General features: G+C 40.2%; 1 protein-coding gene across 9 annotated transcripts in view; it reads right to left on the reverse strand.

The window, feature by feature from the left end:
- Nucleotides 1-27,902, reverse strand: part of ints8 (integrator complex subunit 8) — a 122,773-nt gene that overhangs the window by 44,503 nt on the left and 50,368 nt on the right. For 8 of the 9 annotated variants that reach the window (XR_011352401.1, XM_069921823.1, XM_069921822.1 and 5 more), the window contains exons 5-10: nucleotides 27,737-27,808; nucleotides 25,637-25,688; nucleotides 24,102-24,284; nucleotides 20,712-20,819; nucleotides 19,319-19,474; nucleotides 3,558-3,658 (exon numbers count right to left, since the gene is read on the reverse strand). Coding sequence is in view for 8 of the 9 variants with exons in the window: in XM_069921823.1 (XP_069777924.1) it covers nucleotides 3,558-3,658; nucleotides 19,319-19,474; nucleotides 20,712-20,819; nucleotides 24,102-24,284; nucleotides 25,637-25,688; nucleotides 27,737-27,808 (672 nt within the window). In the remaining variant the exon portion in view is untranslated. The remainder of the gene's footprint in view (nucleotides 1-3,557; nucleotides 3,659-19,318; nucleotides 19,475-20,711; nucleotides 20,820-24,101; nucleotides 24,285-25,636; nucleotides 25,689-27,736; nucleotides 27,809-27,902) is intronic. The other variant, XM_069921824.1, reaches the window with a different exon arrangement.

Consider the following 27,902-nt stretch of genomic DNA (forward strand, 5'->3'; position numbering starts at 1 on the left):
GCCCACATGGCGAGGAATTGCTTGCATTGCCAAGCCTCCAAAGTCCAGCGCCATGTCAGAGCCCTGATATTACATTTCGACCTGCCAGCCAGGAGGTTTGACCATGTCAACATCGATATAGTGGGCCCCCTACCTCCTGACTGTGGTTACCCAGACAACGAGGTGGCCGGAAGCCATCCCCATCAGGGACACTTTTGCCGAGTCCTGCGCCAGAGCCCTGCTTGCTAACTCGGGGTCGCCCGGTTTGGAGTCCCAGCCCACAACCAGCGACAGGGGTGCTCAGTTCACTTCCGCCCTCTGGGCGCAACTGGCCAACCCATTACAACACGGAATATCATCCCCAAGTGAATAGACTCGTACAGCGCTTCCACTGGCACCTTCTTTCTTTGGCTTGGCTTCGCAGACGAAGATTAATGGAGGGGTAATGTCCACGTCAGCTGCAGGCTCGTTTGTGGCTGACAATTCTGATGCGGGACAGGCAGACACGGTTGCAGCAGTTGCAAGGGAAAATTGGTTGGTTGAGGTTGGGTGTTGGGTTTTTCCTCCTTTGTTTTTTGTCAGTGAGGTGGGCTCTGCGGTCTTCTTCAAAGGAGGTTGCTGTCCGCCGAACTGTGAGGCGCCAAGATGCGCGGTTTGAGGCGATATCAGCCCACTGGCGGTGGTCAATGTGGCAGGCACCAAGATGGCAGGCACCAAGAGATTTCTTTAGACAGTCCTTGTACCTCTACTTTGGTGCACCTCTGTCTCGGTGGCCAGTGGAGAGCTCGCCATATAACACGATCTTGGGAAGGCGATGGTCCTCCATTCTGGAGACGTGACCTACCCAGCGCAGTTGGATCTTCAGCAGCGTGGATTCGATGCTGTTGGCCTCTGCCATCTTGAGTACTTCGATGTTGGTGATGAAGTCGCTCTAATGAATGTTGAGGATGGAGCGGAGACAACGCTGGTGGAAGCGTTCTCGGAGCCGTAGGTGATGCCGGTAGAGGACCCATGATTCAGAGCCGAACAGGAGTGTGGGTATGACAATGGCTCTGTATACGCTAATCTTTGTGAGGTTTTTTAGTTGGTTGTTTTTCCAGACTCTTTTGTGTAGTCTTCCAAAGGCGCTATTTGCCTTGGCGAGTCTGTTGTCTATCTCGTTGTCGATCCTTGCATCCGATCACCAAGGGGTGGCTAAAAGGACCCAACTGGACAGACGAGCTGCCATGGGTCCTGCTTGGCATTCGGACGGCTCTGAAAGAGGACCTCTAGGCTTCATCCACGGAATTCGTCTACAGTATACCACTGTCACTACCAGGGGAGTTTTTCAGAGTGGACACAGAATCCAGAAGTGAGACCCCAACCCTGCTCGCGGACCTCCGCAACAGACTCGCTTCGCAGGCACCCCCACCACCGACCCACCACGGCAAACACCCGGTGAATGTCCCCAAAGAGCTGGCCTCAACAGAGTTCGTGTTCGTCCATCGTGGCCCACACCTGACCCCGCTGCATTGCCGGTACAAGGGCCCGTACAAGGTCCTCCACCGATCGGGAAAGACTTTCACTCTGGACATTGGGGCATGGAGGAACTATTCACGGTCGACCAACTGAAACGGTGGACGTGGACTTAGACCAACCCATGCAGACGGCCTAACCTCAATGGAGGGGTCAGCTGCCCAAGCGATGGAACGCGCAAGCCACATCTGGGGGGGGGGGGGCGGGTTGTGTGGCGGCGCACATCTCCGTGTACGAACTGGCCCTGCTAACAGGGCAGCTGCAGAAGATGGCGCCTTCGGGGCTTGCCCTTGCCTCATGGCGTAGGCCACAGCTTACACCCTGGGCAGCGTGGGGTGGAACTCCCATTGGCCTTAAAGGGGCACAAGCGAGATTCAAATAAACAGTTGGACTGAAACCCCCATCGAGTTCAGTGGTGTGTTTCTGTGTTGTCGCAGCTGCTACAGTGTTTAAATTCAGTTAATTAAAACCCAGCTGGTCATGTATTTAACAAATTCAATTAATTAAATATCAGGCCTTAAGATTGAAGCCTGCTGTCCTTACCCAGCTAGACTTAGGCCAATGGGAGTTCCACCCCACGCTGCCCAGGGTGTAAGCTGTGGCCTACGCCATGAGGCAAGGGCAAGCCCCGAAGGCGCCATCTTCTGCAGCTGCCCTGTTAGCAGGGCCAGTTCGTACACGGAGATGTGCGCCGCCACACAACCCGCCCCCCCCCCCCCCCCCCCAAGATCTGGCTTGCGCGTTCCATCGCTTGGGCAGCTGACCCCTCCATTGAGGTTAGGCCGTCTGCATGGGTTGGTCTAAGTCCACGTCCACCAGTTTCAGTTGGTCGACCGTGAATAGTTCCTCCATGCCCCAATGTCCAGAGTGAAAGTCTTTCCCGATCAGTGGAGGACCTTGTACGGGCCCTTGTACCGGCAATGCAGCGGGGTCAGGTGTGGGCCACGATGGACGAACACGAACTCTGTTGAGGCCAGCTCTTTGGGGACATTCACCGGGTGTTTGCCGTGGTGGGTCGGTGGTGGGGGTGCCAGCGAAGCGAGTCTGTTGCGGAGGTCCGCGAGCAGGGTTGGGGTCTCACTTCTGGATTCTGTGTCCACTCTGAAAAACTCCCCTGGTAGTGACAGTGGTATACTGTAGACGAGTTCCGTGGATGAAGCCTAGAGGTCCTCTTTCAGAGCCGTCCGAATGCCAAGCAGGACCCATGGCAGCTCGTCTGTCCAGTTGGGTCCTTTTAGCCACCCCTTGGTGATCGGATGCAAGGATCGACAACGAGATAGACAACAGACTCGCCAAGGCAAATAGCGCCTTTGGAAGACTACACAAAAGAGTCTGGAAAAACAACCAACTGAAAAACCTCACAAAGATAAGCGTATACAGAGCCGTTGTCATACCCACACTCCTGTTCGGCTCCGAATCATGGGTCCTCTACCGGCATCACCTACGGCTCCTAGAACGCTTCCACCAGAGTTGTCTCCACTCCATCCTCAACATTCATTGGAGCGCTTTCATCCCTAACGTCGAAGTACTCGAGATGGCAGAGGCCGACAGCATCGAGTCCACGCTGCTGAAGATCCAGCTGCGCTGGGTGGGTCACGTCTCCAGAATGGAGGACCATCGCCTTCCCAAGATCGTGTTATATGGCGAGCTCTCCACTGGCCACCGTGACAGAGGTGCACCAAGAAAAGGTACAAGGACTGCCTAAAGAAATCTCTTGGTGCCTGCCACATTGACCACCACCAGTGGGCTGATATCGCCTCAAACCGTGCATCTTGGCGCCTCACAGTTTGGCGGGCAGCAACCTCCTTTGAAGAAGACCGCAGAGCCCACCTCACTGACAAAAGGCAAAGGAGGAAAAACCCAACACCCAACCCCAACCAACCAATTTTCCCCTGCAACCGCTGCAACCGTGTCTGCCTGTCCCGCATCGGACTTGTCAGCCACCAACGAGCAAGCAGCTGACGTGGACATTTTACCCCCTCCATAAATCTTCGTCCGCGAAGCCAAGACAAAGAAAAGAAATACCAATGAAAATATTTTAAAAAGTGAATAAACATTCTTACCCATTTTGAGCCATTTGAGAAAGCTCTCTCAGGACAGACCGTCTAAAATAAGGCAACAAACTTAAGGTAACATTGTCATTGAGAAAAATCTCAATTAATCCCTGCAAAGATCAGAAAAGAATGATTCAGCATGCATTATAATTCCAGACATAATTTATATATTGCACAAAAGGAAATTTAATTATCCCCTTAAAAAAAACTTAAGAAATTAAAGCAGCACCCACAGAGACAACATATGAATATCCATGCAAAGCATGTATAGCTACTCAACAAGTCCATTATTCATGACAATATGACTAGTCTCTACTCTGCATTTTGTACATTCCCGTTACTCTTTCATGGCATGGATGAGATGAAACAAAGTTACTTTTCCATGTCAATGATCTTTCACCAGAACAATCTTTCCAGCATTCTCAGTTTGTATTCTAGATTGCTAGCAAAAGTCATGTTTTAAAGAACTCTTTTCCACATTAATCTGCAGTAATAATGCAGTGAACAAACACAGCATCAAGGATTTAGTCAAGTGAACAAATGAAAATGAGCTTTAAATTGCAAAAACGTTATGCTGCAAGTTGATTAAATGTTGCTTTAATTCCATTTCTCCTTGAAAAATTAAACCCATTCATTTCTGACATTAGATACATACTGTACTTGAACTCATTTTAGCCATTTTCATATAAAAAATATCCTCAAACATATAAATATCTTTGAGACATAATTTGCAATTAATTAAAGAAGAAAATATAGTGTTTATCTGTTTTATCAACGAATTAAAACTACATAAAGCAGGAAAAAAAAATAAAATATAGGAGGATCTTCTTTTATGCCACACAAAATTATAAGCTCGGCTTTCATTTTATTGTTGAATAAATGGGTTATGTATTTCACAGCGTGGCTGTACATTTCAAAATTGGATCTACTTGGCTATTCACTTTAAGGCACAACAGGAAATGTATGACCTTTTGAAGTTGCTGATCAGACAGGACCAAGTTGGATATAGATGACCTATGGAAAAAAAAATTATTCTGTGGCTCTGACATAATTTTGAGTTTGACCAGTGTACAAAGGATGACAACAATATTGCTGGAGGCCTTGAATGAAATGCATTGAATGGAAAAGTGATCAATCCAACCAATATCTCATCAGAAATTAAACTAAAAGGTGGAGACAGCTCCTAATAGAGTTGGTGCTCACTCACATTGCTTGTATGATTTGTCAAGAGAAGTTTTCTTTCATTTATCATCTTCCCCACTAACAGCTGACTTTACTACTTCAAAGAAAGATTGAAAATAGCAAAGCCTAGAACATTACAGCACAGAAACTAGCCCCTTTGGCCCTCCTAGTCTGTGCCAAACCATTTTTTTTTCCGCTGAATCCCACTGATCTGCACCCAGTCCATAGCCCTCCATACCTCTTCCATCCATGCACCTGGCAAATTCTTTCTTAATGTTAAAATTGAGCCTACAGTCACCATTTCAGCTGGCAGCTCGCTCCACACTCCCACCGCTCTGTGTGAAGAAGTTCCACCTCATGTTCCCCCTAAACATTTCCCCTTTCACCTTTAACCCATGTCCTCTGGTTTGTATCTCATCTACCCTCAGTGGAAAAGGTCTATCTACATTTACTATGTCTATCCCCCTCATAATTTAAAATACCTCCATCAAATCTTCCCTCATTCTTCTATGCTCCAGGGAATAAAGTTCTAACCTGGTTAACCTTTCCCTGTAACACAGTTCCTGAACCCCACCATATATCAAAGATTTTGCAAGTTTGGGAGTTAGGAGGGTAGTTTGAGGGTTATGAGTGGATAGTGACACACTACTCAGAAAAGAGTGAGCTGACTATGGTAATTCCTGGTTCAGAGACCTGCTAACATGGAAGAGACCAACAGCTGGCCTTTACTGCAAATGACTCTCACTCAGACGGTTTCAGCCCCCCTTCACTGAATGGATGAAATAAAATCATCCCTTAGCTCTAGTTCAATTCTATATTCACCTTAAATTATTTCATTGTGTTTACTGACACCCTGTCCTGGGTAAACTTGTACCTCTCACTTTGTTCGTTTTAGATTGGTCACAGTGTTTGAGCTACCAAAAGAAAACAGACACACGCACCGAGAGCACTTCAGTTTATACAAATCTTTATTACAAATGGTAAAGCTGAAATTAAACTACAATATGCAAGCCCTTCCCAATTATACTTATCAACGCCTGGACTGGTCCCAACTGCCGAAGCGGGGCAACAACCGCACACTTGTAGTAGGTTGTCAGGGCGCCGGTAGCAGCTTCTCTACCTCCCCCGACCGGGACGTTGGCTGGACTCTAGAAGTTCTTCTTCTTGCTGAGAGATGTTGCCACCTCTTGGAGAGTCTGAAAACTTCAGCAGCGGGACCACGGCTTATATTACCCATTCTAGCTTATCACTTTGAATACAATGGTTTATTTGCGTCAAGATTAGGTCTCTGTGGAGGAGAGTCACGTGATGGAGTAGTGGCCGGTCGGGGAACTCCAGCCCTCTCCAGAAAAGTTAAAAAAAGATAGAGAAAAAACAAAGGCACAAACTTAAAAACCAAAACAAAGTGAAAGTAAAAGTGTGAAGACAATGGCAGCGAAGAAAGAAAAACCAAAAACAACGGGAAGAAAAGAAGAAGAAGGTGAAGGCCTTACCTGTCTGAAGAGGCCCGCCGCGGAGAGAGAGGCCCGCTCCCACAGGTCAGTGGGACTACAAAAATGGCTCGCAGAGCCGAGTAAAAGTGCACAACCGCACATGAAAAAAAAACACACTGACGGGAGGGGGGAACATCTGTGGAGTCGATCTCCACAGCTGAGAGAGACACCTGCAGCACAGCAGCAGGTGCAGAACACAGACAATAACGACAACAAGAAAGAAGAGGGTAAAAAGAAAACAAGGAAACAACAGATGGTCAATCCAGAGGAAGAAGAAGAAGAACAGAAAGAAGTGGAAGAAGAAGAGAAAGGCAAGACAATGGATGTATCTTTTTTTAAAGAATATATGGAATCAGTGAAAGAATGGCAATTACAAGAATTTGATGAGATAAAAAGAAGAATTAAGAATGCAGAAGAAAGAATGAATAAAATGGAAGTGGCCATATCAGAATTGGCAAAAAGAGTGGAAAATATGGAAAAACGAGAAACATTTGTAGATATGGAAGTAAAAGACTTAAAAGAGAAATTAGAAGAATCTAATAAAAAAGCTAAAGAAGCACAGGAGCTGTTAGCTCAGAAGATAGATATGATAGAAAACTATAATAGAAGAAATAATATAAAGATAGTGGGCCTTAAGGAAGATGAAGAAGGCAAGAATATGAGAGAATTTATAAAAGATTGGATCCCCAGCGTCCTGGGAAGACCAGAATTACAGGAAGAAATGGAAATAGAGAGGGCACATAGAACTATAGCCCCGAAACCACAACCGCAGCAAAAACCAAGATCCATTTTAGTAAAATTCTTAAGATATACAACAAGAGAAAATATATTGGAGAAAGCAATGAAGAAAGTAAGAGAGGACAAAAAGCCACTGGAATATAAAGGTCAAAAAATTTTTTTCTATCCAGACATAAGTTTTGAACTCCTGAAGAAGAGGAAGGAGTTCAATACAGCGAAAACGATCTTATGGAAAAAAGGATATAAATTTATGTTAAGGTACCCAGCGGTACTTAAAATAATTATTCCAGGGCAACAAAACAGACTATTCTCGGATCCAGAGGAAGCAAGGAAATTTGCAGAACAACTACAAAACAAGCAGAGAATGAAGACATGTAATAAGAGTAAAAATGACCACGATCTATATGTATGTGTGTAAAGGGGTATACGTGTGTGTATATATATATATATATATATATATATAGTGTGTGCATACATGAATGTATCCGTATTTAGAGGAAAATATATAGAATATAGACAAGAATTAATAAGGGAGGGAAATGGAATAGAGGGAATAAGGAGGGAATTAAAAGAGTGACCTTTGTTACATATGAAAATTGAAATCTTTTCTGGGGGGGGCTGGGTGGGGAGGAGTTATGGTCACTGCAAAATCAGCTGACGTTTGCGAGTGAATTCGCAAATCCAAATGGAGAGGGGAGATGTGGTTGTCCGACAAGGGATAAAGGACAACTCAGGAGGGGGAGGGGAGATTGGGGTTAAAGAAGTTTTAAATAGGAAAATATGGAAAATGTTTGATGTTTTAGAAATGTTGTCTTATAAAGTGTTCAAAACAAGAAAGCAGAAATGGATAAGAAGGAAAGGTAATGATGGAGAAATGGAAAGGGAAGATAAACAAAGTATAAAATGGCTACACTGAACTATATGACTTTAAATATTAACGGAATACATAACCAAATTAAAAGGAAGAAACTGCTAAATTTACTGAAAAAAGAAAAAATTGATATAGCATTTGTGCAAGAAACATATTTAACTGAATTGGAGCACAAGAAATTAAAGAGAGATTGGGTAGGACACGTAATAGCAGCGTCGTATAATTCAAAAGCAAGAGGGGTAGCTATATTAATTAGTAAAAATGTGCCAATTAAAATAGAAGAGGAAATAATAGATCCAGCAGGGAGATATGTAATGATAAAATGTCAGATATATTCGGAGTTTTGGAATCTACTCAATGTATATTCACCGGGGGGGCGTGGCAAGATGGCGTAGGGAGCGGACGTGCCTTCCCGGTCTCCCCCAGGCAGTTATATAAATACCTGTTTTAAGAATATTTCTTTTCTGTTAAAAGTCTTTGTTTTGTTTATCAATTGTTTTTAGTTTAAAATGGCAACAAAGATTAAGGAAAATAGAGTTCAAATACAGAACAAAACTACACTCTCCGACTTTGGAAGAAACTCGGCCTACTTGCCCAGACAGAACCACGGAGTCAAGGCTGGAATCTTCTTAAGAACGGAGCTCATTAATTGGACTGTCGGATGAGCTGGCCTTGGACACCCCTCTGAAAGATGGTGATGAATATTGATTTGAAATGTTTTATGAAGATAAATTGCAGTAATTGGCATTGGTTGCCCGTGAGTTTTAAAAATCCAGATAACATTAAAGTTTATTAGTGATTTTTTTTGGATGGAATATCGGAAGGATGAACTTATTATCTATAAATACAGAACAAAATTACATTCTTTGACTTTGGAAGAAATTTGACCTATTTGCCCAGACAGAGCCGGAGTTGGTGCTGGAATTTTCTCAAGAACAGAACTTATTAAAGTTGATTTCGGACTCCTTTTTGAAAGATGGCGACGAATGTTGATTTGAAATATTTTCTGAAGATAAACATATATATGGAACTCCTTGACCTGCAATAAGGTTTATCAGTGATTTTTTTTTGGATGGAATATTGGAAGAGTGAATTTATTATCTGTGAGTATGCATACATTGCAAACAGATTTTAATAGTTTTGAAAAGTTTTTTTTTAAACTAACAACAAGATCAGTTTAATATTGAGAAAATTGGAAAAAACGGAAACTTTATTAAACTTGGAAACTCAGTAGAAAGAAACTATGAACAAGATTGATGATTTATAAAATTAAAGTCGAAGGAGCAATGTCCAAGAAGAGTTAAAAATTTTGAATAAGTTTTCCTTGAAAATAAACAATAATTTCAACTTAACATTGAGAAGATTGACAAAGTGGAAAATTTGATATTAAATTGGGAAACATAGAAGAAAGAACTTATGAATAACATTGATGCTTTAGAAGATCAAGACTGAAGGAATTATGTTCAAGAAAATTTTAAAAGATTTGAAAAAACTTTTTTTGAAAGTAAGCTACAAATTCAACTTGAGACTGAGAAGAATGGAAGATTCGGTGTTGAACTGGGATGTTCAGAGGTGTTTTAATTCAGTGGATGAAATTCAGGAAGACTTGAAAAAATTTTTTAAAAAAAAGCTTTTATTGATTGTAAACAATGTTTAACTCAGTGTTGGGAGGGTGGAAAGGGTGCAAAATTTAATATCAAGTTTGGATTTTCAAAAAAAAGAGTTTATGAATAAGATTGGTTAAATTGATGGACCGGGGTTTTATGGATATAAGAAATGATGATTTTTCGGTTTATACGTGTATTTTGTCTGCCTGGGGGGGGGGGGTGGAGGGAGTGGTACTTCTGCTCCCGAAAGTCATATGCCACTTGTGGTTTATACCACACCCATTTGGGTTTTTGGGAATTAACCACCACAAGGTGGTTTCCTAAGGGGTTAGGGGAGGTGGGGGGGGGGTGAAAATTTGAAAATTATTTAGTATCTATTATGTAATATTATACTAAGTCAATTTGAAATGAATGTATGGAGATACTATAAATAAATTTCAAAAAAAAAATGTATATTCACCTAACAAAGAAGATCAAAAGTTTATGCAAGATATTTTTTTGAAGATAGCAGATACGCAAGGAAACATATTAATAGGAGGGGATTTCAACCTGAATTTGGATTTAAATATGGACAAAACTGGGAAAAAAATTAACAGAAAGAACAAAGTAACCAAATTTATAATTAAATCGATGGAAGAAATGCAACTTTTGGATATATGGAGGAAACAACACCCAAAGGAAAAGGAATATTCATATTACTCGGCTAGACATAAAACATACTCAAGAATAGACCTATTTTTGTTATCAGCTCGTGTGCAAGATAGAGTAAGAAAAACAGAATATAAAGCTAGAATATTATCGGACCATTCACCCTTAATATTGACAGTAAAGTTAGAGGACATCCCTCCAAGAATGTATAGATGGAGATTAAACTCCATGTTACTCAAAAGGCAGGATTTTAGAGAATTCATTGAAAGACAAATTAAAATGTATTTTGAAATAAACACGGAATCAGTGAAAGATAAGTTTATACTATGGGATGCAATGAAAGCGTTCATTAGAGGGCAAATAATAAGTTATGTAACCAAGATGAAGAAGGACTATAATCAGGAAACAGAGCAGTTGGAAAGGGAAATAGTAAATATAGAAAAAGAATTAGCAATGAAGGAAGATACAACTAAAAGAAGAGAATTGGCAGATAAAAAAATAAAATATGAAACACTACAAACATATAAGGTGGAGAAGAACATAATGAAGACAAAACAGAAATATTATGAACTAGGGGAAAAAAATGCACAAAATTCTAGCATGGCAGCTTAAGACAGAACAAGCTAAGAAAATGGTATTGGCATCAAGGAAAAAAGACAAACAAATCACATATAATCCAAAGGAGATCAAGGAAAACTTTAGAGAATTCTATGAACAATTATACCAAACTGAAAACGAAGGGAAAGAAGGGAAAATAGATGAATTTCTAACTAAAATTGAACTACCAAAACTACAAATAGAGGAACAAAGTAAATTAACAGAACCATTTGGGATAGTAGAAATACAAGAGATAATAAAAAAATTACCAAATAATAAGACACCAGGAGAGGATGGATTCCCAATAGAATTCTATAAAACATTTAAAGATTTATTAATTCCTCCCCTTCTGGAAGTAATCAACCAGATTGATAAAACACAAAGTAATACTAAAGCAAGGGAAAGATCCACTCGCACCAGCGTCATATAGACCAATATCTTTACTTAACACAGATTATAAGGTAATAGCTAAACTATTAGCAAACAGATTAGCAGAGTATGTACCGAAAATGGTAAATCTAGACCAAACTGGATTTATTAAAAAAAGATGCACAACAGACAATATTTGTAAATTTATTAACTTAATTCATGCAGTAGAAGGGAGTAAAGCGCCAACAGTAGCAGTTGCTTTAGACGCAGAGAAGGCCTTTGACAGAGTAGAATGGAATTATTTATTCAAAGTATTGCAAAAATTCAGTTTACCAGAGAAGTACATTAATTGGATTAAAGCATTATATAAGGGACCATTGGCGAAAGTGACAGTAAATGGATATGTATCAAAGCAATTTAACTTAAGCAGGTCAACACGGCAGGGATGCCCACTATCACCTTTATTGTTCGCGTTAGCTATAGAACCACTAGCAGAATTGATAAGAACAGAAAATAATATAAAAGGGATAAAAATAAAAGACAAGGAATATAAAATCAGTTTATTTGCGGATGATGTTATAGTATACTTAACAGAACCAGAACTATCAATAAAAGAATTATATAAGAAATTGAAGGAATATGGAGAAGTGTCGGGTTACAAGATTAACGTAAATAAAAGTGAAGCAATGCCTATGAATAATGCGGATTTCTCAAAATTTAAGAAGGAATCACCATTCAGATGGCAAATGCAAGCAATAAGATACCTAGGTATACAAATAAATAAAAACCTCGGCCAACTATATAAACTCAATTATTATCCACTAATGAAAAAATTACAGGACGATTTAGAGCATTGGAAAGAGCTACCACTAACACTGATAGGAAGGATAAACTGTATTAAAATGAACATTTTTCCAAGGATATTATACCTATTTCAGGCATTGCCAATACACCTGACAGAGAAATTCTTCAAGGAGTTAAAGAAAATAATAAGGAAATTTTTATGGAAAGGGGGGAAACCGAGGATAGCACTAGATAAATTAACAGAATGGTATAAACAAGGAGGCTTACAACTGCCAAACTTTAAAAATTATTATAGAGCCGCACAATTAAGATACCTATCAGATTTTTATCAAACAAGGGAAAAGCCAGATTGGACTAGATTAGAATTAGATAAAATAGGGGAAAAGATACCTGAACACATATTATATAAATGGGATGAAAAATTGGTACAATATACAAGTTCTCCAGTATTACATCATCTACTCAATATTTGGAAGAAGATTCATGTAGAAAGAAAAAACAAATTATCAATTACCAAAACTAATATTGACGCAAAACAAGTTACTCCCTTTTACAATAGATAACCTTTCCTTTAGAGAATGGGAGAAAAAAGGGATCAAAAGAATAGAAAATTGCTTTTCAGGAAATAGATTATTATCCTTTGAACAAATGAAAGATAAATACAATATAACTCAAGATACAGTGCTGGCATATTACCAATTGAGATCCTACTTGAAGGACAAATTAGGAAGTAGTCTGAGGTTACCAGAGGGAAGTAACTTTGAATATGTGATTACAGATACAATGATAATCAAAAGATTTATAACAAATATGTATATTAAACTGCAAGAAAAGGAGAATGAGGAAACAAATGGTAAAACTAAACAAAAATGGGAACAAGATTTAAATATAAAGATAAAAAAGGAAACATGGGAGAAGTTATGTTCTGGAACGATGAGAAATACAATAAATACGAGGTTACGTATGATACAATATAACTGGATACACAGGCTATACATTACACCTCAAAAGTTAAATAAATGGGACCCAACAGTATCTGATAGATGTTTCCGATGTAAAAAAGAAATGGGAACAACAATTCATGCAATCTGGACATGTGAGAAAGTAGAAAAATTTTGGGAAGATCTAAACCAAATATTAAATAAAATAACAGAAAACAATATACCAAAGAATCCAGAGATCTTCCTACTAAGTAACATAAAAAACAAAGAATTTGGAATTGATTTGGAGGATGCACAAAAAAGATTTGTTAAGATAGCTCTAGCCGTAGCAAAAAAATGTATTATGTCAACCTGGAAATCGGAAGATAATTTGAAAATACAACAATGGTATATAGAAATGAATAAATGTATTCCATTAGAAAAAATAACATATAGTTTTAGAAATAATATTAAAATATTTGAACAAATATGGGAGCCTTACATGAAACACAATAGCAAAAACCTACCGGGGACATTCACTAGCTAAATTAACGAAAGGAGAAGGAAATGAAAAGAATTGATTCAGTGGAATTTCTTGTTTATTTTTATTGAATGACAACATTGTTTGACTGGTTTAATGTATCCTAGATTTTGCACTTTAAATGGACGGGAGGGGGGTGGTAGGGAGGGTGGGATGGGAGGGGGGGGGGAGAAAATGGCACTGTATATATTTGAAAAGGAAAAAGTATGTATCATGATTAATGTGGTTTATGGTGTGAAAAAAAAAATTTAAAAAAAAGATTAGGTCTCTGCCTGAAAGACTGTGACCAAAACAAGCAGGAAGATTAAATGTTCTTGGTACACAGATGTCTTTTTGTAACTGCATCTCTGGGCCCCATGGTGGAATTTAGCTTATGTCTGCTGAGTCTCAAGCAGATTACTGATTCTCAGCCTTGCAGGAGCAAAAATCATGGTTTAAATCCTGCAATACACACCACCCCCCCCCCCCCAACTGTCATTTCACAACTCTAATAAATGTCAGTCTCTTCTTTACAAAACAGTTACTTACAATAGAATTTTTAATTGAACCCCAAACTTAGCCATCCTTCACAACTTTCTCATAAGGCTCCTGTGTGACCTGGCAGGTTTTTTTCTGGAATGTGGTAACAAGAATTGTAAGCAGTATTCTTTTGAAGTTTCATCTATAGTTTAACATCCCTGACATGTAAAGTGCTTCAGCCAATAATTGAAAATATTCTATGCACCTTCTTAATCTCCTTGTTTACTTGATTTGCTACCACCAGTAACTCCATGCAAACAGACCTGGCAGATATTGAAGTAAAAATAAAATTGGAGCATATGATTAAGGTAAAGCGAAGTTTTCCTCCACTAACCTTTGAGAAAATGCTCCTCAAACAAAGTAGAGTCAAATTGTGAAAATGTTCCAATTCTAACAATAAGATATCTCTTGCAGTGGCCAAAAAGTGTGAATCAGAGGAGGAGGAGCTTGCTGAAAGTGAGGAGAAGGTAAGCTATTAAAGTCGGGGGCTTACCGGGGCTTGGGCCTACTTGGTTCGGCTGTGAGTCGGAGGAGGAGCTTGGAGAGAGTCGGGCTGTGAGTCAGAGGAGGAGGAGCTTGCTGAAAGTGAGTCAGAGGAGGAGGAGCTTGCTGAAAGTGAGGAGAAGGTAAGCTATTAAAGTCAGGGGCTTACCGGGGCTTGGGCCTACTTGGTTCGGCTGGGAGTCGGAGGAGGAGCTTGGAGAGAGTCGGGCTGTGAATCAGAGGAGGAGGAGCTTGCTGAAAGTGACAGGGTTAATTGGTCAAGGGGCCAATAAAAGGAGTGACAGGGGAGGGAGCAGCCAGTGAGGAGTGGCTCAGTGAGTGAGTGGAGCAGTGAAGGAGTGAGACTTCCTGGCTTTGGCTTATCAGGCTTCAGCGAAAGCAGGCAAGGAGGAAAGGTGAGCTGAGTTATTTGCCTTCGTATTCAGAGTCATGCCAATAGGGTAGTGCTCTGTACTGGGTGTCAGATGTGGGAACAATGGGTGACCTCCACCCTCCCAAATGGCCACATCTGCACCAGGTGTACCGAGATGCAGTTACTAAGGGAGCGAATTAGGGATATGGAGTTGCAGATTGATGACCTGCGCCTTGTAAGGGAGAGTGAGGAGTTAATCGACTCAACTTTCAGGGCAATAAATACACCAGAACCCGTGTCAGGTAAGTGGGAAACCGTCAGGGGGGGAAAGAAAAAAGCGAGAAAAATGGAGAGCACACCAGTGACTATCGCACTCAGCAACAGTTATGTTGTGTTGGATTCTGTTGAGGGAGATGACCGGACAGAAGATGGCCATGGGCACCAGGTCAATGGCAATGAGCCTGGCAGAGTGGTGCAAAAGAAAAGGAAAAGGAAAAATGCAGTAGTTATTGGGGACTCCATTGTCAGGGGTACAGACAGGAGGTTCTGTGAGCCAGATAAGTATACCCGCTTGGTGTGCTGCCTCCCTGGTGCAAGGGTACGAGATATCACAAATCGGGTCCAAAATATTCTGAGAGGAGAGGGAGAGCAGCCTGATGTCTTGGTACATGTGAGTACAAACGACATTGACAAGAAAAGGGAGGAGGTAATGAAAAGGGATTACAGTGAGCTGGGACGAAAGCTGAAAAACAGGAACGCTAGGGTGGTGATCTCGGGATTACTACCTGTTCCAAATGCAAGTGATGAAAAGAATGTAAGGATAAAGAAAATGAACTTGTGGCTGAGGTGCTGGTGTACAAGGCAAGGATTTGGCTTCTTGGATCATTGGGATCTCTTTTAGGGAAGGCATGATCTTTACAAGAGGGACGGGTTGCACCTAAATCCAAAAGGTGTCAAAATTTTGGCAAGTATGTTTGGTACAGCAGTGGGGCAAGGTTTAAACTAATTTGGCAGGGGTATGGGAACCAGAGTGATAGGGAAAAGGGTAGGGAAGATAAAGTAATGGCCAGGAAAAGTAAAATAGAAAAAGTAATGTTGGGAGGAGAAAGTAAAAAATCAGATGGTGCAGTGAGTTTTCGGGTCAATGATAGTCTTAAGAAAATTACAAAGAAAAATAGTGGGCAGAAAAATCAAAAGAAAAGGTTATAGAAGTCACTAAATATTAAAAGGACAAAGAGCATAAGGGCACTTTATCTGAATGCCGCAGTATTAGAAATAAGGTTAGTGAACTTGAGGCGCAAATCGGTACCCATGCCTATGATTTGGTAGCCATCATGGAAACATGGCTACAAGGTGACCCTAAATAGGAATTAAACTTTAAAGGGTATCAGGTGGTGCAAAGAGATAGACAGGATGTAAAGGAGGTGGAGTTGCACTCTTAATCAAAGATGAGCTCCAGGCAGTAGTAAGGAATGATATAAGATCTAAAGAGCATAATGTTGAGTCCATTTGGGTAGAGATAAAAAATAACAAAGGGAAAAAATTATTGGTGGGTGTTATCTATCGCCCACCAAATAACAATAGTTTAGTGGCACAGGAAATGAGATAAGTGAGGCATGTAATAATGATACGGCAGTAGTCATAGGGGACTTTAACTTCCACATAGATTGGGAAAATCAAGTTGGTCGTGGGAGTCTAGAAGAGGACTTCATAGAATGCATCCGTGATAGCTTTCTTGAGCAGCATGTTAAGGAACCCACAAGAGAAAAATGCTCTCCTGGATCTAGTGTTGTGGAATGAGATAGGTAGAGTAAATGATGTAATAGTCAGAGACTATCTGGGAAATAGCGATCATAGTATGATTGAATTTCTCATTCAGATGGAAGGGGAAATAGTTAGATCTGAAACTAATATATTATGCTTAAACAGGGGTGACTACCATAGGATGAGGGAGGAACTGGGTAGAGTGGACTGGGAGCACAGGCTAATTGATGAAACAGTTGAGGAACAGTGGAAGATTTTCAAAGAAATATTTTGTAATGCTCAACAAAAATATATTCCGGTTAGGAAAAAGGGCAGCAAGGGAGGGAAAAATCAACCGTGGTTAACAAAGGAAATAAAGGAGAGTATAAAATTGAAGGCGCAGGTGTACAAGGCTGCAAAGAGCAGTGGGAAACTGGAAGATTGGGAAAACTTTAAGAGACAACAAGGGGTTACAAAGCGGGTAATGAGAAATGGGAAAAAGGATTATGAAAGTAAATTGGCACAAAATATAAAAACAGAAAGCAAAAAATTTTATAAATATATAAAACGGAAGAGGGTGGCCAGAGTTAACATAGGACCCTTGGAGGATGAGAAAGGAAAACTGGTAGCAAAAAATGAAGAAATGGCCGAGGCATTAAACAAATATTTTGTGTCAGTCTTCACGGTAGAAGACACGTCCAGCATGCCCAAGTGCGGAGTTAAGGATGCGAATGTTGGGGAGGGCCTTGATAAAATAGTTGTTGCAAAGGAAGTAGTGATGGAGAAATTAATGGGACTAAAGCCAGACAAATCACCTGGTCCTGATGATATGCATCCAAGGGTTCTGAAGGAAATGGCAGAAGTTATAGTTGATGTATTGGTGGTCATATACCAAAATTCCTTGGATTCTGGGCAGGTCCCGGCAGACTGGAAGACAGCAAATGTCACGCCACTTTTTAAGAAGAGATGTAGGCAGAAGACTGGAAATTATCGGCCAATTAGCTTGACGTCTGTAGTTGGAAAAATGCTTGAAGCCGTCATTAAAGATGAAATAGTGAAACTTTTGGAACGTAAGGGTTCAATCAGGCAGACGCAGTATGGTTTTAGAAAGGGAAGATCTTGTTTGACAAACTTGTTAGGATTCTTTGAGAATTTCATGGGTGCGGTGGATAGAGGGGAACAGGTTGATGTTGTATATTTGGATTTCCAGAAAGTGTTTGATAACGTGCCGCACAAGAGACTTATCAGTAAGTTACAGGAAAGTGGAGTCCGGGGAAGTATATTGGCCTGGATTGAAAATTGGTTGTCTGACAGGAGGCAGAGAGTCAGGATAAGTGGGAGTTTTTCAGGTTGGCAGAGGGTGGTAAGTGGGGTGCCGCAGGGGTCAGTGTTAGGCCCACAACTGTTCATCATTTACATTGATGACATGGAGGAGGGGACAAAATGTGGTGTAGCCAAGTTGAGTGGACACCAAATTGAGTGGAAGAGCAAATTGTAATGAGGTTGTGGAGAGTCTGCAGAGGGATATAGTTAAGCTGGATGAGTGGGCAAAGGTCTGGCAGATGGAGTACAACGTTAGTAAGTGTGAGGTTATCCACTTTGGCAAGAAAAATAAAAGAGCTGAATATTATTTAAAGGGTGAAAAACTACAGTATGCTGTAGTGCAGAGGGACTTGGGAGTGCTTGTGCATGAATCGCAAAAAGGAAGGTTGCAGGTGCAGCAGGTCATTAAGAAGGCAAATGGAATGTTGGCCTTCATCGCTAGAGGAATTGAATTCAGGAGTAGGGAGGTAAGGTTGCAACTGTATAAGGTACTGGTGAGACCGCACCTGGAGTACTGTGTCCAGTTCTGGTCTCCATGTTTGAGGAAGGATATAATGGCTTTGGAGACAATCCAGAGGAGGTTTACTAGGTTGATCCCTGGGATGAAGGGGTTGACTTATGATGAAAGATTAAATCGTCTAGGATTGTATTCGCTCGAGTTCAGAAGAATGAGAGGAGATCTTATAGAAACATATAGGATTATGAAGGGTATGGATAGGATAGATGTAGAAAGGTTTTTTTGAACTGGCCGGGGAAACTAAAACGAGAGGACACAGTCTCAAGATTCGGGGGAGTAGATTTAGGACAGAGATGAGGAAAGATAGTTTTTCCCAGAGAATAGTGAATGTTTGGAATTCTCTAACCAGGGAAGTGGTTGAGGCTGCCTCATTAAATATATTTAAAATTCGGTTAGATAAATTTTTACATGATAGAGGAATTAGGGGATATGGGGAGAAGGAGGTAGGTGGAGTTGGGTCATAAATTAGATCAGCCATGATCGTATTGAATGGCGGAGCAGGCTCGATGGGCCATTTTTGCCCTACTCCTGTTCCTACTTCCTATGTTCCTATGGCCTGAATCATGCTTGCCAGTGCCATCACTAGATTTACTATCGAGTTTACCAGCAGAGTCACGAAGTGGAAAAGAGGAACTTTGTATTCAGTCCTCAGCTCTATGTCAGGGAGGCGAGTATCAGGGTTGTTGTCCCCTTGGAAAATTCTCCAATTAATTACTCAACTTTACTTTTTTTAAAAAGAAACTGTTCCTATTTAAATGTGCATTTAATTACAATTTATAATTAAACTTCAACATTTTACATTTAAATCTATTTGAATAGATCCTTTAAAAAAATTCCTTCAGGTCTTCTATGAAATATCACGTCAACTTCATAATTTTTTCTTCGTGCAAATGTAGTTCCATTCAATTAAACAGGAGAGCAACAAATTGTTTTAAAACAGGAATAAACTTTGCATTATAAATTGGGGCACATATGGTGTTTTAATGAAAATAAAACACATAAGCAATGTAATATATTTTTCTTAAAACAGCACAAACAGTACCTGATAGTTACTGGATTTAACACAGTGATGAACACGGCCGTATGTTGTCAGTTGCTGCTCATTTACATCAGTTGGGTCTGTTAACACTGCACAAGCCTGGCAGTAACCATCTAATCTTTTCTGGTCGATTCGACAATGAACAGGTTCATCTCCAATCTGCACAATTTTAAAAGAAAGATGAAACAAACCAGCATTACTTTTTAATTCATACACAGTACAGTAAAACCCTGGTATCTGGAATTCAAGCAACTGGTAAAAAAGAGGAAAATTAAAAAAAAAAAATAGCAGGTAAAAAATACGCAAGCTTAAAATTGTAAAAGTTATGTTCTTTGAAATAGCATCTAAAACTTTGCTGAAGATGGGAGCAAATATTCAGCCAGCAGAGGGCCTTGGTCATGCTTTTCTTGTAACAACTGTTTGAATAAAGTTGTATGAAACAGCAATGGTGTTACCTAGGATGAAGAGCTGGTTGATGCTCCTTGCCACTGGGGTGACTCTCTGAAAGTGTCTTCTTATCCCTGCTTAGTAAGAGTTCCCCCAGTCAGAGACTTTATCTGTAAACTTGGGGGGGGGAGGAGGGGTGTGTGTTAATTATCTATAATATTATTGTTTGTCTTTTGGGTGGTTCTGTGAGGGAGAGGAACCTGCAGATTAGCAAAAGGGTTAAATGTTTTTAAAGAATATGACTGAAAATAAAGTAAAATACTTTAAGGTTTTTATATTCATGTAAGTGAAGTTTGTTCAGTGTAAGTACAGTATAGTTTTTTTTGTCTTTTAAACTGTTTATCCTAATGCATACAGCACGTAACAAGTCTCAGGCAACCAGAAAATATACTTATCCGGCATCTACCAATCTCCAGAGGTTTTACTATACTTGATTGGTAGCTTTCTCTTTTAGTTCAATTTGAGGGGGAAAAAAATTTCCTTTTGACCAGCTAATTCTTTTCTACCAAAATGAAATAAGAGCACAGTTTAGATTTAATTCAGTGAAGTGTGAAGAATAATGGACATCAAAAATGTGCAAGCAAAACAGAAAGCATTTCAGTTTTCTAATGGAGATCATGAAAGAGATTAGGTCTCCAGTCAGACACAACTCAATATCTTAACTCACATGTAAATAACTGACGTGCAACAAGTGGTTCATGGTTTGTGCAATGCTGTTACAGCGCCAGCAATTGGGATCAGGGTTCGAATCCCACACTGTCCGTAAGGAGTTTGGACTTCTTCCTGTGTCTGCGTGGGTTTTCCCTGGGGGCCCTTTCAAAATGCACTGGAGGTTGTAGGTCAATTGGGAGTAATTGGGCGACATGGGCTTGTGGGCGTAAGAGCCTGTTATCGTGCTGTATGTCTAAATTCTTTTTTTTTAAGTTTTTTATTTTTTTTTGTGGGATACCTTTGAGAGTAGTTCATTGGTTCTGAATAAAAGTTCCTTAGCTTTTTCATAGGCAGGTGGATTCAAAGAGCCTTGACTGAAGAATACTGTGCCCAGATCATAGCAAACCTATAATCAAATTGATGGAAAACAAACATTTTGTAATATAGCACTTTCAATTCATTGTCACAGTAACACCAATATTTCAAGTCCTTAATTCACAAATAAAAACAAATGGAATTTTTTTTAGAAAAAAAATCAGAAACATGTCAGAAAATTTGTGTTTTTATAGGTATAAATGTTGCTATAAATTACATTAAAAAAAATAAATTGGTGTAAAATAAGAGAAAGTGAATTAATGTCTGTGGCTGATTGTCCATTCAGAAATCTAATGCAGAGGTCAAGAAGCTGCTTTTGTGCCACTAGGTGTTCAGCTTCAGGCTCCTGTCCTTTCTTCCTGATGGTGGCAACGTGAAGAGGGCATGTGGCCTGGGTAGTCAGGGTCCATGAGGTTAGATGCTGCTTTCTTAAGACACCATCTCTTGTAGATGTCCTCGATGGAATGAAGAATCATGTCCATAATGGTGCTGGCCTATAGCTTTTCTTGTCCTGTGCACTGGCATATCCATACCAGACAATGATGTAACCACTTGGAATGCTCTCCATGGTACACCTGTAGAAATTTGCAAGAGCCTTTGGTGACATACTAAATCTCCTCATGAAGTATAGCTGCTGGCGAGCCTTCTTCATGATTGCATCAACATGGAGGCCCCAGAACAGATCTTCAGAGACGTTAACACGGAGGAATTTGAAGTTCTTGACCTTTTCCACTGCTGACCTTTCAATGAGAACTGGTTCATGTTCTTCTGATTTCTCCCTCCTGAAGTTCACAATCAGCTCCTTAATTTTGCTAATATTGAGTGCAAGGAGGTGGTTGTACCACCACTCAACCAACTGATATTTCTCCCTTCTGTACTTATTGCTGTCTGTGATTCTGCCAACAGTGGTGTCATTGGCAAATTTGTAGATGACATTTAAATTGTGTCTAGCCACAAAATAATGGATGCAGAGCAAGTAGAGCAGTGGGCTAAGCATGCTCCCTTGAGGTGCACCTGCGCTGACTGTCAGTGAGGAGGAGATCTTGTTTTTGATTCGTACTGACTGTGGTCTTCCGATAAGGAAGTCAAGGATCCAGTTGCAAAGGGGTGCAGAGGCCTAGGATTTGGAGGTTATTGATCAGTACTGAGGGCATGATGGTGTTGAAAGCTGAGCTGTAGTTGATGAACAGTAGCTTGATATATATGTTGTATTTGTCTAGGTGATCCTGAGCTGAATGAAGATCCAGTGATAATATGTCTGTTGTGGAGCAATTGTGACAGTAGGCAAACTGCAGTGGGTTCAGACCTTTACTTGGGTACAAGTTAATTTGAGCCATGACCAACCTCTCAAAGCAGATGAGAGTGCTACTGGATGATAATCATTAAGGCAGATCACTCTGCTCTTCTTGGCACCAGTATAATTGATGCCCTTTTGAAGTAGATGGGAATCTCTGACAGCATCAATGAGATTGAACATGTCTGGGTAGTTGGTTGGCACAGATTTTCAGTACTCTGCCAGGTATGCCATCAGGGCCTGATGCCTTGTGAGGTTTCGCCCTCTTGAAGGATGTCCTGTCGTTGGCCTCAGAGACAGATATCACAAGGTCTCAGCTTTTGCAGGGATTCTCATTGGTACCATTGTTTTCACCTTTTTAAAGCCAGCATAAAATATCAAATAGATCAAAACAATTTTAACTAAGTATTCTTTCTATGGTTGGAAAACAAGTCCTCTTAACTAAGGCCCTAATCTCACAAAAAAGTCTCAATTTATGGTTTCTTTGTTGGAAAGTACATTGATTACAAATTTACAACTTGACATTTGTAGCTGGTTTATCTGTACTTAGAACCAATCTTTCTTTCCAAAATGTCAAATCTCTATTATAGCAAACTTTAAACATCAAGAGAAATGTTTTAAAAATGTTTCATACTTCTTTAAAAAAAATCTGGCTGTTGGATAAACAAAGCAGTAGCATAGAAAAACAGATGGTCAGGGTTTAAAAAGTTTCAGATGTATTTCAATTTGATATTTAGGAGTATGAAGGGTGTGTGACTGTGAGCCTGAAATGGAAAGCATTCAGCTCTTAGTGCAGACGATGGGAGGATAGGATTTGTTTGTGGAAAGCAGACATTGTTGGCATGGCCAATGTTTACTGTTCATCCTTCACTGTCGTTTACTCAAGAGTCAACATCACTGGTGAGTTTGGTGTCACATACAAACCAGACCAGGTGAAGGTGGTAAATTCTCTTCCATGATAAACATTATTGAATAAGATGTGTTCTTTAATCAGTTGAACATTTTTGTTGTAGAAAGAACAATGCTGCAAGAACTCCTAGAATATTTATGTTAAAATGAGGTAGTGGAATTGGGGGATGAATAAATTAATCACAAAAAGTAGAGATGTAAGTTAACCGGCTGTGAGGGATAGAATTAGACAAAAAGGACACATTGAAGCTAATTAATGAAGTTAAATCAAACTTGCAAATTGTTGTTTTCCTTCCATAAATAGGAAACCAATGCTGACAAAACGGTAAAAAAAATTCTACTGGAATTATATCATAGGCTGAAAATATCAGTCACTTTACACTCTCGGGCAACAGAATAATTATAGCTAATTCTGAACATTTAATCCTCAAGTCATTTGATAGACATTTGCACGCGTACAATAATCTACAAGACACTAGAGTGTGTTGCAGAACAGAGAGGTCTAGATATAATAGGATGGGATGGTGAAGGCTGTATTTGGCAAACTTGTCTTCATTGGTCAGGCATTTCGTAAAAACATTGGGATGCTGTGTTACAATATGACAAGATATTGGAGTATTGTGTGCAGTCTGGTCAACTAGCTGGAAAGGATGCAGAATAAATTCACAAGAGTGTTATCAAGATTATAGGGCTTCAGTTATAAGAAATTGGATAGCCAGGGGCATTTTTCTTTAAGCACAGAAAGCTATAATGGAGGTACATAAAATTATGAGGGGCACAGATAAGGTGAATAGCCATAGTTTCTCTCCCCCCCCCCCCACCCACCCTTATCAAGTTAAGGGATTCTAATACTAGAGTTATAGCATAGGGTTAAGGTGGGACTGGAAAGATTTAAAGGTGCAGAGGGTGGTTAGCATAAGGAGCAAGCTGCCATAGGAAGTGGTAGAGGCAGGTACAATTACACAATTAAAAGACATGTATGTGGATAGGAAAGATTTAGAGGAATATGGGACAAACATAGGCAACTGTTGGTATAGACAACTTAGCCTGAAGGATCTGTGTTCATGCTGTATAACTTTGACTCTATATGGTATATTAAAAGAGTATTACCTGGCAATGCATTTCATCCATACTGATTCGTAATCCAGCAGTTGAGCTTTCTGTATCTCCATTTTCTAGGCAGGATTCTCCTACTATCTGATCCAAGGTCCTCATAGTATGTACATACAGGTCTGTGGTCAATTGAAGTGCTTTCTCCAAAACCAGAATGGAATCTCCAGCTTGTTCTTTAAGCTATAGGTATTTTTAAAAAAAAGGACATAATTATCTGCTTTTAATTAGGTGGGCATAATGCAGCATGCTTATACAACAAATAATTACAAGCCTGATATTTTTGATTTACTATAAACATGACAGAAGGCTGGAGAATAGCCTTTCAAGCATCTCATTGAAGAAATGGATGCTTCATTCTGAACAGTTTCACCAATCGGAAAACTCGGATTAGAATCAATTAAATTGAATGCCATTTTAAATAACTGGGTATTTCCAAATGCTCACCCCGAGCTCTTCTCATAGTGTCAGCAGGAATGAAGGTTCCAAAGTTTGAGAATTAATTGTGAATCCACACATTTTATTCCTCTAACCATTTTGAAAGCCAATTTAAAATGTTTTTGAATTGGTGTTATAGGACAAGGAGTTGATAACAAATTATATGATCTTCAAATTAAATAAAGTAAAACCCCTGGTATGCAGCACCTACGGGGATTGGTCGATGCTGGATAGTGAGCTTGCTGGTTGCTGAGACTCACTCTAACAATGCTTAACTAATACACCTGCATTAAGAATAATTTTGGAGGCAATGAGGTCCACAAGTACTATTTAAACTACTCAATTCAGGAATTAAGGAATTAGTGCAAAGAATTTACTTTAGTCATTTATTTTATTGTTCTTTGTGGGACTTTTCATCAAAAAAAAAGTAATTTTCAATTGAAGATTGAAAATGTATATACAAAAAGTCATGTAATGCCTAACATCTGTTCGGGCAACGTCTGACTGCATATATGTTCATGGTCCCATAAGGACAGAAATCCCAATCGGAGAACAGGACGTAGTGGACATAACTAGATGTAGTGAATGCAACAGCTTCCTGCATGCAACGCGTGTATCTCATGTCTCTTATATAAAAAATGATCGTGTTGCCAGGCTTATATATATATATAATATATAAAACCTATAATACATATATCTGATAGTCATAAATGCCTATGTTACTGACTTATTTTAATGTGAACTTTCCCGACTTACAAATAAAAAGTTTACCATATAACAGCGTCTGCTTCAACTCATTGGCAGCTACATCCAATCTTGTGTATCATGTGTCTCTTGAGTGTTGTAGCATTATCTCTTGGCTTAATTTTCTTTTGAAAATATTACAGGTCAATCCAGGTACACTACAGTATCCCCTACAGCTTTGCTAAGTATATAATATGGTGTTCACACAACATCCAAGTCGCATAACAGCCTATTCCATAACATACTGTGGATGTTACACAACTCACGACTATACCTTTTTAAAATCTTAGCATTGAAGAAAATGTTAATATTGACTTAATTGTAACTCTAGTAAGAGATTAAAAAAAACTTACCACTTTTAAAATGTTATCTGTCAATTCTTTTTCTTGCTGCATCTGACTCATTCTGTGCACAAACACAGGATACTTAATTTACTTAATAATGATGCCAATCATCAAGAACAAGCTCAAGCGAAGCACAAATTAACAGAGCAATTGACATAGCTAACAAACAGGAAGGCATAGCTGGGAAGACATCTCAGGAGACAAACTCTGCAGAACTTCATTGTTGCTGCCTCATGCACCATGATGAGCTTGTCAACTTTATCCACTTCGCTGCTAACTTTCATCCCGATCTCAAATTAATTTGGTCCATCTCTAGCAACACTCTCTCCTTTCCCAAACTTTCTGTCTTCATCTCAGCAAACTCTCCACAGCCTCCCATTCATTTACACCTATTAGGCCCGAAACGTTGGTTACCTTTTACTACCTCTAGATGCTGCATGACCTGCTGAATTTCTCCAGCACATTTGTGTATTCAACTGCAATCAGTGTCTGCAAACTTTCGTATTTAATTCAATAAATATAACTGCTGCTCACAAAAACACTTCAGTTGTGAGAAATACAATAAGATCAGTAGCAAAGATTAAGCTGGAAATGATCATTATGGAGATGGTACAGGGAATTTAGAAATTCCTAATGCAATCGGGGAGTAACATTTTTATTAAGGGGAGTAATTTTTAAAAAATCTTTTTAAAAAGTGCAACTTTTATTGTGAACAACTGAGAAAGAAGTTTAACAAAACTGAATTTTGGGAAGACACAGTAAAAGATGCCAAATAAGGCTGATAAAAACAAAATTACAGAACTGGATTAGGGTATATAGGCTCGAGGATGAAGGCCAAAACAGAAGGAATGGATATGAAACTTGCTGGCTAGAAAAGAAAAAATAAACCAGCAGTGCAGGGAAGGGAAAAATGAGAAAAGAGGCAAAAGGAGAAAGGTGCATCTTGATTAATGCTCTTTCCATTCAACGTTTTCCTGACTTTGCATCAGTAAGAATTTTCTGGATAGCAAGGAGCCCTATTGTGCCATGAGCAGTAGGTGCACAATTCCCTGCTCATGAACAATGGGGTAGGTCCTCCATCAGCCAGCTCCCCACCATGACTACCAGCCCCCCCACATCACCATCGGGCACACAAAACTCAAAACGGTCAACCAGTTTACCCATCTCGGCTGCACCATTTCATGGGATGCAAGGATCGACAATGAGATAGACAACAGACTCGCCAAGGAAAATAGCGCCTTTGGAAGACTACACAAGAGTCTGGAAAAACAACCAACTGAAAAACCTCACAAAGATAAGCGTATACAGAGCCATTGTCATACCCACACTCCTGTTCAGCTCCGAATCATGGGTCCTCTACCGGCATCACCTACGGCTCCTAGAATGCTTCCACCAGCGTTGTCTCCGCTCCATCCTCAACATTCATTGGAGCGCCTTCATCCCTAACGTCGAAGTACTCGAGATGGCAGAGGCCGACAGCATCAAGTCCACGCTGCTGAAGATCCAGCTGCGCTGGGTGGGTCACGTCTCCAGAATGGAGGACCATCGCCTTCCCAGGATCGTGTTATATGGCGAGCTCTCCACTGGCCACCGTGACAGAGGTGCACCAAAGAAGAGGTACAAGGACTGCCTAAAGAAATCTCTTGGTGCCTGCCACATTGACCACCGCCAGTGGGCTGATATCGCCTCAAACCGTGCATCTTGGCGCCTCACAGTTCGGCGGGCAGCAACCTCCTTTGAAGAAGACCGCAGAGCCCACCTCACTGACAAAAGACAAAGGAGGAAAAACCCAACACCCAACCCCAACCAACCAATTTTCCCCTGCAACCGTGTCTGCCTGTCCCGCATCGGACTTGTCAGCCACAAACGAGCCTGCAGCTGACGTGGACATTTACCCCCTCCATAAATCTTTGTCCGCGAAGCCAAGCCAAAGAAAGAAAGCAGATGAAAAAAGAAATGGAGTTTTAGTGCAAAACCATTTCAATAGTTGTAGTGATCTAAACAATTCTTTGAAGAGTATTGATCGTGGGTAAAGTGGCAATTTCAATTCTCCAATATGCAGTTTTGTATTACGATACATTATGGAAGAATAAGGAAAAGAGAACTCACATGTTTAATTGTGGAGGCCCAGGTTTCAAAGGTTTCACTGGAAAGCTGCTCTGAACAGTTGTTCTAACTGCCCTATTTAAAGAAAAGGATTCTTAAGAATCTAGCCATTCGCTTTCAAAAGTCACACAAAAATATGGCGGCGCTGCAAGAGCAGCTGTAACGCTAA

The sequence above is a fragment of the Narcine bancroftii genome, chromosome 2 (genome assembly GCF_036971445.1).
Source record: "Narcine bancroftii isolate sNarBan1 chromosome 2, sNarBan1.hap1, whole genome shotgun sequence".
Classification (NCBI taxonomy): Eukaryota; Metazoa; Chordata; class Chondrichthyes; order Torpediniformes; family Narcinidae; genus Narcine; species Narcine bancroftii.